This window comes from Mixophyes fleayi, chromosome 8, assembly GCF_038048845.1.
Source record: "Mixophyes fleayi isolate aMixFle1 chromosome 8, aMixFle1.hap1, whole genome shotgun sequence".
Taxonomy (NCBI): Eukaryota; Metazoa; Chordata; class Amphibia; order Anura; family Limnodynastidae; genus Mixophyes; species Mixophyes fleayi.
The window spans coordinates 124,997,031-125,007,100 of record NC_134409.1 but is presented as its reverse complement, the minus strand read 5'-3'; the positions used below and the strand labels follow the sequence as shown (position 1 = coordinate 125,007,100).

The following is a 10,070-nucleotide window of genomic DNA, read 5'->3' as shown; positions in this document are numbered from 1 at the left end:
ACAGTGTTCAACATATGCAAACCTAGTAAATCCTCATTCACATTAATATTCCTGCTGCAAGAAGACATTTTTATTTTGTTAATACAGACTTCTGAACTGAGCAAGTGATCTGCCTAAAATCAAAGTACAACAAAATCCAAGTGATGACTGGGAATGTGACACCTCATGCTGGGGTAGGAAAGAATGTAGGAGGGGTGTGGCAGCATCTGTCAGGAATACCCAATCGGCTGTCAGGGGAGGGGCGTGCCCAGAGCGCTGCCCGGCCTCTGACGTCACAACGCTGGCTCTGACTGCCCATTCTCACTCACTTCCGGTTAGACATGGCGGCCTCCATGGTGCGGCAGGTGCTGAAGGATTTACCAGCAAAGTCATTCCTTCTGGGGAGAAACAAGGTGAGAGGCGGCCAGGAGCTCTGCACGGTTTAGCTGCAGACATTTTCGAAATGGCAAATGTCAATTGCTTTCAACTCATGTATGACACAACCACAGCTGTTATTAGTGGTGTGTGCATGTAAGGTGACTTACATGCATGTGTGATATATAATGCAATATGTAGCTTTATGAGGAGAAACACACAGATAGCAGCTTTTAATAGAGTTAAGTCGATTAAATAATATGCAGTTAAATCATACATATGTGTTACCCCCATCTATCAATCATATATTTGCAAAGCCAAATGCACTGTTTTTTTTATTTCCAAGAGTAAAAACACCAGGCCTTTTTTCTCATTATTAGTGTTATTTTTTTGACGTTCCAGTCACCACAGTTAATAACAGCATTCTCCTTGTTTTAAATTATTCTCCATTTGCACAACTGCAGTGGGTTAAGCTGGGTACACACTACACAGTTTTCATCCAATAATCGGCTAAATCAGCCGACATACGACCGCTCGTTCAAAAGTCGGATCAGTGTGTGCAGTGACACGATGGTTGAAAGTCTGTCCAAATGGACGATTGTCGAACCATTTGTTTGGTCGTACCGTTTAATTATTTCGTTCCAATCTCGTTTCCGCTGTGTAGTGTGTATAAACTTCCGACCGATCCACAACAGTGAGTACAAAATTACAATCATTGCTCACGACAACATGGCTGTAAAAAGTCGCTAAAGGGACGTCCGCTCTTCCCTTTATTGTCCTAAACAAGGCTGGTGGGTATGCAGTCCATGGACCGAGCGATCGGACCATCGATCGCATGTAAAATCGCTCAGCATAAAAAGTTGGTTGAAATTTCTGTAGTGTGTACCTAGCTTTAGGATAAAAAATTTGCCCTTTGCTTGTTTTGTGTATGTTTATATTAATCTCTCCGTGTGCTGGAAGATGAACATAGCTAATCTTATGACCTTCATGTGTTTCATTTTCAATGCTGTGTGACCTTTGCTTAACTACTAACATTGTTGTGCAGCAGCATAGAGCAGAGGTCTGCAGCTTGTGGGTCAGGACCCCATTTTTTTGGATACCCTAATTGTCATATAATATATGACAATTAGGGTATCCAAAAATGACATATATGCAGCTCTCTTTATTGGCACCCACCTCTTTTGGGGTCCCAGACCAAATGGCACCCTGTACTAGCTAAGCATAGTGTACTGCAAGAGTGTTCATGTGCAGCAAATCTGGTCCTTAATATACGGAAAAAAATTCTATTGATCCAAAATCAATAAACACAGTGAAACGGCTAAATGTGTGAGTATACTAGTTGAGTGTTCTGATATATGTTGTGAGTAAATAAAATAAAAAATGGTAATACAGGTCCGTGATGACCTATCTAGAAAACTATTATCCAGCAAGTTTAAAAACAAACAGAAAACAATAATTGCAGCTCTGTGATTGTCAACAAAATACATGATCATGATCACCAAGTGTCTATTTATACAGTCAATATGAGGAGCGCAGCTAAATAATTTAATAGGAAGGGGAATATCCGGGGCATAAATTGGCTATTTTTAACTATAACTAGGTATGTTTTAGGCATGGTTATTGAAATTATGGAAAACCGCCAGGTCCCAAAGATTCTGGAAAATAGATCCTTGTACTTTTTAACATTATCTGTGATTACGTTCTAATATACTCTTCTCAGAGACCCCTGTCATTTGCTGTCTTCAGTAGGGTCCCGTGCCCACAGTTACTTGGGACCTTTACTGGCCAACCCCCGTTTTCTCTCTAAACACCAGAGGAATGAGGTATCCGATGCAAATGACAACAGTTTCCTGATTGGAAGAGTGCTGTGGCCATCACTTCAGGAGCTGGCTGTCATTTCTAGCAAGGTATACCTCCACTTCCTCACTCCCCAGCTAATATTGTGGTTAGTAAGTGGTTCACATGTTAACTAGACCAACAAACCAAGCTGCACTGAAACCAGAAAGTCCTGAATGTTTGCAGCACTGTGCTAAAGGACTATCATAGAGAAGTATTGCTTTGCTAGTAATTATACACGAATGTAAAATGTACAGTGCTTTTTAAACCTGAAATGTCTTTGTAACAGTAGTGGCCTTTATAAAAGGAGTACTGCATGTTGGAACAGAACATTGCTGGTCTTTGTAAGCACACTGCTTATTTCTAATGACTGTTTACATGTAGAATTCTCGAGAGATATTTTTCCAGTGTGTAGCTGCCCAAGGCAGGCCAATGAAGATAAGTAAGGAGCAGAGCAGGTCACTGGAATGGACAGAAAATATTGAACGGTTAAAGGAGGTTAAACCGATCCATTGAAGCTTACATTGCTGCTAGCATGCCCATTTAATTTATCGATTAAAGTCAGTGACTTGGGATGTGGGGCTCACAAGCTAAGTCAATTGTGAGGATCCTCTTTTGAGTTGAAAGTCCTATGTTTTATGCAGCAGTATGGTATAAATACACAAACATCTACAATATGGAAATATTGATTGGCTTTGTAGCCTTCTGATAGCACAAAGTACATTTTAAGCTTCTTGCCTTGTATTAAGCATTCTGTTATGGCCCACTTAGGCTTAGGACCTATCTGGGGAGTCTCTTAATTTTATGGCCACTGCTAAGATATATGGTCACACGTTTTAGAGAAATATGGCAGCATGCAGTTAGCCATTTCTGAATGATTTTTTAAGTATAGAGTGGTTCATTGACATGTAAAGACAGACAATATAATACAACCCTTCTTCCTCCTCAACACATACAAAATATTGTTTCAGTTCAAGTTTAAGTGCAGATTCTCACAGGTTACTCTGTATTCCTGTTTTACAATTGTTGGAAATGCAATTTCTGGTTTAACCATGATTAATCTCAGAGATTGTGAAGATAAACTTCTGGCCACCTCCCTTTCCTTCTTTATGTTCCTCACTCTTCAAATAGGAGAGGGGTTCCCTGAAGCCAGGAGTAGGTACCAGTCAATCTGAATACTCACAGAGCAGGACACCTGAGGACAGGACATAAAGAAATTACCAAGGTCCCATTGAGTTTGAATATCTGTTCTGTTGATGACATTGATATCAGCTTCAAGTCTCAGTGATAACATATATGAAATGTCTCTGACTGTTTGCTCTCTCCCCTTTTCTACACTGCAGACAATAGTTAATGGCTGTAAGAAATGCTGAGTTCTGTTTATTTATGGCTAGTATCAAAGGCTGCTTTTCTCTTGTTAAAGAGTTCTCTGGTTAATCTTTAAACTTGCAGTGGAAGAGGCTTCCTTCTTTGACCTTTGGAATCCATTACAAATGTTTTGGATTGAAAGTGTTTTCAAATCTTTGGACACTACACAACTGACAGCGGTTTCCGCAAAATAATATATTTATCAATTGCCTTCCGTTCCCTGGAATAGTGATTTTTTTTTCATTGAATAAACCCAACAACAGTACGATAATGGATTATCCATATAAATCAGTAACATGCTTATTTATCCTGATCATTCCTTACTAAGACATTACCAAATGGGATATATGTGGATGATGTGGGATTTCAGAACTGGCTTCAAGTCACAAGGAGCCAGCAAAGAGGTGCATTACTTGATTGCCCCTTTTAGATATCACCTGTTGTAATCTAATGACACAAATACTTTTTCTTTCATTCATTGATCAAAATGATTTAACATTAAGGGCTAGATTTACTAAGCTGCGGGTTTGAAAATGTGGGGATGTTGCCTATAGCAACCAATCAGATTCTAGCTGTCAATTTGTAGAAGGTACTAAATAATTGAAAGCTAGAATCTGATTGGTTGCTATAGGCAACATCCCCACTTTTTCATACCCGCAGGTTAGTAAATCTAGCCCTAAGTTTCTTTGTTGGAAACAGTATGTGAAGATCTAGGATTATCAGTTCATTTAAGGGGATAATTTGAGTCAATCAACAGTCAGATCAGGTGTGAGATTGGGTGGCCCTGTCTAACTATTTAGAAAAACCTAAAACTTAGTTTTCGCTACCAAAGAAACATGGATACAGAAGTCGCTAGCGCTAGGAGAAATGTGTCAAGAGGAAATAGAGGAGACTGAGGAGAATAATAAGCATTTTCAGAACAAATAGCGGAATCAGGAAATGTGAATTCATTAGGACGGTGAACTTTAATAAAGGAACTAAATTGTATTTGAGGGTTTTCTTTCTGGCTGAGTATGTTCTCTTCTTGCAATGCATGAAATATAAAGAAATTCACCTTTGCCTGAAAAGCGCTTTTTAATATTCCTTACATTTACGAAGTTAAAGGTTTTATAAATCTACAGCGGAGGTATTAATATGCAGCTCCCTGAAGGTATTAGAGAGACCTTTTAAATTGTATGTTGTATATTTTCCTTTTCAACGTCACATATACACATTTCTCCTGGTAAAGTGCTGGTGGCTGCAGGCTGCCTGTGTGGTTATAGTTTTACCATTCTTGGGCATACTTACCAACTTTTGGCAAGTGTCTTCTGGGAGATGGGTGTGACTGGAGGGTGGGAGGGGGCGGGGCACATCAAATGCTTCATTTTGGCCCCGCCCCCGAAACGTGAATGTTGTCTCGGGGGTGGGGCTATATGACGCGATTCACCGCGAATCGCGTCATTTCGGGAAGCTAATTCCTGGATGCGGGAGACTTGCCAGCTCCCCCGGGAGTCCGTGAGACCGACCCGAATTTCGGAAGTCTCCCGGACATTCCGGGAGAGTTGGCAAGTATGTTCTTGGGACAGGGAAAAGATAATTAAGATGATTTTTGAGATGATCTAGTTTGAATACCCAGAAAGGTTCATCTGTGGGCTTGTCCTATATTAGAGAACACATATCGCAGTCTGAGAGCATTTAAAATAAAAATGAACTCTCTTAATTCAGATCCAATTCTGGTGAAAACAGGTTGAAATAATTACCTGTTGATGAAAGAGAGGAAGCAAAGATTAGACACTTCTCATAGCCTGATATAGAGGTAACAGATAACTTATAAGAAGTCCGGTATAACTCCGAATTATGCTATTTAATTTTTTTACACTTGTAACTGACACACTTAGAACTAGACACACTAACTATGCAGCCATTCCATCAATCCCTTATAAATACCAGCATGTAATGAAAGTACTGTTAATGTGATGGATGTACATATTTTCGTTTTAAGGGCTTGTTCACAATTTTGTCTGGAACCTTCTGCTGAAAATGTATAGTGGTAGGCCACTTGTGGACACCAGGCTATTGTGCAACTACAGTTCTACACACTTTCTGCCAGCCATGGCATGCTGGGGATTGTAGTTCTGCAGAAGAGCCACAGACTGCTTGAGATTAATATGCAAACACATAGCAACAGTACCATAGACTCCAATGCATGTCAAAACATTATTGTGAATGTAAAATAGGGTTTCTAATTATTTAAAGCAGATGCAACCCTGATGACGTCTGTGGGAAGGGAGTCTGAAAACATCACAAATCTGTCTTTTGTTATCTGCTTGCACATAGGGTGCTCAACTTCAGTCCTCAAGAGCTACCTACAGGTCATGTTTTCAGAGTTTCTGTCTGTAGAAACAGGTGGGATAATTACTGACCCAAAAAATAGATTAACTCGCCTGTGCCTGATTAAAGAAATCCAGAAAACATGAACTGTTGGTAGCTCTTCAGGACCGAATTTGTGCACCGCTGTGAATCATTCTGCCCGGTCACCATCCTTGTAGATCGGGGCATGCTGGAAAATATTGCTCATTGATGATCAGATCAAAGGCGTTGGGTGTGAATAGCTATGGAGTATTGGGCATCTAGTGGTCTGTGGTCATCAGCAGTCACTTGGCACGCCCAGTGATACAATGCCAGATTTATTTAATCTGGCCATCTCTTGTTTTGCCTAATTGACCCCAATCGAATTGTTTGGCTTTTGACAATGGTATTGGAATGTACGTGGTAGTGGGGGGGAATTGAATGGAAGACGGCTCTGCCAATAAAGATTTCATAAATAAAACTTGTTAAATTGTATAAAATAAAATTAGCTGATTAATGCTAGTGACTATCATCATCATCACCATTTATTTATATAGCACCACTGATTCTGCAGCGCTGTACAGAGAACTCACTCACATCAGTCCCTGCCCCATTATAGCTTACAGTCTAAATTCCCTAACACACACACACAGACAGACAAACAGACTAGGGTCAATTTGATAGCAGCCAATTAACCTACTAGTATGTTTTTGGAGTGTGGGAGGAAACCGGAGCACCCAGAGGAAACCCACGCAAACACAGGGAGAACATACAAACTCCACACAGATAAGGCCATGGTCGGGAATTGAACTCATGACCCCAGTGCTGTGAGGCAGAAGTGCTAACCACTTAGCCTCCGCCCTTTTATGCAAATAAGAGGGTGGAGACAGGTTCAGTGGTCACTCTAAAAGTTTAAAACTATGGTCCATCTCCATTGAGTATTGGAGAGAAAAATGAAAAGATGAAGAATTCCTTTGTTTTTATGCTTTTATAGGACCACCTACACTAAATGCCTTTTCTTGAGTGATGTCGTTAGTGTCAAATTAGTTATCAGTTGAATATTGGTTCACACAATAAAATGGATCCTTCCTCTGAGGTGCTGCCCATAGCAACCAATCAGATTTTATCTATCATTTTGTAGAATATACTAGAGAGCTAGAATCTGATTGGTTGCTATGGGCAACACCTCCACTTTTCCTTTTTAGGTTTGATAAATCTACCCCTTCGGTTTTAGATGCTACACTTCAGTACATTTCACAGGCTATAGAGAAATAAAAATGAATAAAAATATGCTCTTTTTATTTTTTGTAGGTTCTGACAATAAATCTACTTTAGCCGGGAAAATGTATATCGTTATCCTTATTCCTGTACCCCAGGACATAAAGCAGCTTTGTAATTAAAGCAACAGGCAGTAAACATTAAATTGGTCTTGTAGCACAAACGATGCTGGAAGCTATTTTTGATCCAATAATTGTGATTAAATTAATAGATTTAACATTCACAGGGCAGTTTATACAAAAAAAATAGCAGTTTTTATTTAACATTCACTCCAGAAAAAATGCATTAAAATCCTAGATGTGTAATGTGCACTGTAGCCGTTTCTTTCACAGTAGATGTTGCCATGAAATACGTAAAAGTACACAAAAAACGGCATATATAATGTTTGCCATGTATTACAGAGATTTTTATTCTGGTTATTTATTGGCTGACCCTACCCCTAGGGTGATGAAACCTTACTACATGACCCGGGGGTATCGTACGTAATGAACATGTTACTAACTGCACTACAGGTCTTGAGGGTCTGGATGGTATTTGGCGGCATATGGTAGTGTGTTAAAATAAAAGTGCACCAGTAACTTTTTTAAATGCTTCACTGAATTGTTACACATGGTATACCCAGAGGGTACACCATGTGACCTCTCCGCACAGAGCACTCCCTCCTCCGGGTACGCCGTGTGACCTCTCTGCACAGAGCGCTCCCTCCTCCGGGTACACCATGTGACCTCTCTGCACAGAGCGCTCCCTCCTCCGGGTACGCCGTGTGACCTCTCTGCACAGAGCGCTCCCTCCTCCGGGTACACCGTGTGACCTCTCTGCACAGAGCGCTCCCTCCTCCGGGTACACCATGTGACCTCTCTGCACAGAGCGCTCCCTCCTCCGGGTACACCATGTGACCTCTCTGCACAGAGCGCTCCCTCCTCCGGGTACACCATGTGACCTCTCTGCACAGAGCGCTCCCTCTTCCGGGTACACCATGTGACCTCTCTGCACAGAGCGCTCCCTCCTCCGGGTACACCATGTGACCTCTCTGCACAGAGCGCTCCCTCCTCCGGGTACACCATGTGACCTCTCTGCACAGAGCGCTCCCTCCTCCGGGTACGCCGTGTGACCTCTCTGCACAGAGCGCTCCCTCCTCCGGGTACGCCATGTGACACCTCTGCACAGAGCGCTCCCTCCTCCGGGTACGCCATGTGACCTCTCTGCACAGAGCGCTCCCTCCTCCGGGTACACCATGTGACCTCTCTGCACAGAGCGCTCCCTCCTCCGGGTACGCCGTGTGACCTCTCTGCACAGAGCGCTCCCTCCTCCGGGTACGCCCTGTGACCTCTCTGCACAGAGCGCACCCTCCTCCGGGTATACCATGTGACCTCTCCGCACAGAGCGCTCCCTCCTTTCGGGTACGCCGTGTGACCTCTCCGCACAGAGCGCTCCCTCCTTTCGGGTATACCATGTGACCTCTTCGCACAGAGCGCTCCCTCATTTCGGGTACGCCGTGTGACCTCTCTGCACAGAGCGCTCCCTCCTTTCGGGTACGCCGTGTGACCTCTCTGCACAGAGCGCTCCCTCCTCCTCCGGGTACGCCGTGTGACCTCTCTGCACAGAGCGCTCCCTCCTCCTCCGGGTACGCCGTGTGACCTCTCTGCACAGAGCGCTCCTTCCTCCGGGTACGCCGTGTGACCTCTCTGCACAGAGCGCTCCTTCCTCCGGGTACGCCGTGTGACCTCTCTGCACAGAGCGCACCCTCCTCCGGGTATGCCATGTGACCTCTCCGCACAGAGCACTTCCTCCTCCGGGTACGCCGTGTGACCTCTCTGCACAGAGCGCTCCCTCTTCCGGGTACGCCCTGTGACCTCTCTGCACAGAGCGCACCCTCCTCCGGGTATACCATGTGACCTCTCCGCACAGAGCGCTCCCTCCTTTCGGGTATACCATGTGACCTCTTCGCACAGAGCGCTCCCTCATTTCGGGTACGCCGTGTGACCTCTCTGCACAGAGCGCTCCCTCCTTTCGGGTACGCCGTGTGACCTCTCTGCACAGAGCGCTCCCTCCTCCTCCGGGTACGCCGTGTGACCTCTCTGCACAGAGCGCTCCTTCCTCCGGGTACGCCGTGTGACCTCTCTGCACAGAGCGCGCCTTCCTCCGGGTACGCCGTGTGACCTCTCTGCACAGAGCGCTCCCTCCTCCGGGTACGCCGTGTGACCTCTCTGCACAGAGCGCTCCCTCCTCCGGGTACGCCGTGTGACCTCTCTGCACAGAGCGCTCCCTCCTCCGGGTACGCCGTGTGACCTCTCTGCACAGAGCGCTCCCTCCTCCGGGTACACCATGTGACCTCTCCGCACAGAGCACTTCCTCCTCCGGGTACGCCGTGTGACCTCTCTGCACAGAGCACTTCCTCCTCTGGGTACGCCGTGTGACCTCTCTGCACAGAGCGCTCCCTCCTCCGGGTACGCCCTGTGACCTCTCTGCACAGAGCGCTCCTTCCTCCGGGTACGCCGTGTGACCTCTCTGCACAGAGCGCTCCCTCCTCCGGGTACGCCGTGTGACCTCTCTGCACAGAGCGCTCCCTCCTCCAGGTACACCGTGTGACCTCTCCGCACAGAGCACTTCCTCCTCCGGGTACGCTGTGTGACCTCTCTGCACAGAGCGCTCCCTCCTCCGGGTACGCCCTGTGACCTCTCTGCACAGAGCGCACCCTCCTCCGGGTATACCATGTGACCTCTCCGCACAGAGCGCTCCCTCCTTTCGGGTACGCCGTGTGACCTCTCTGCACAGAGCGCTCCCTCCTTTCGGGTACGCCGTGTGACCTCTCTGCACAGAGCGCTCCCTCCTTTCGGGTATACCATGTGACCTCTTCGCACAGAGCGCTCCCTCATTTCGGGTACGCCGTGTGACCTCTCTGCACA

General features: G+C 45.2%; 1 protein-coding gene across 1 annotated transcript in view; it reads left to right on the top strand.

Moving 5' to 3' along the window:
• Positions 1–303: 303 nt before the first annotated feature.
• The window catches only part of SUCLG2 (succinate-CoA ligase GDP-forming subunit beta), a 77,671-nt gene continuing 67,904 nt past the window's right edge, over positions 304–10,070 (top strand). The window contains exon 1 of the mRNA XM_075183406.1: positions 304–392. Within this exon, the coding sequence (XP_075039507.1) occupies positions 321–392 (72 nt within the window). The 5' untranslated portion in view covers positions 304–320. The remainder of the gene's footprint in view (positions 393–10,070) is intronic.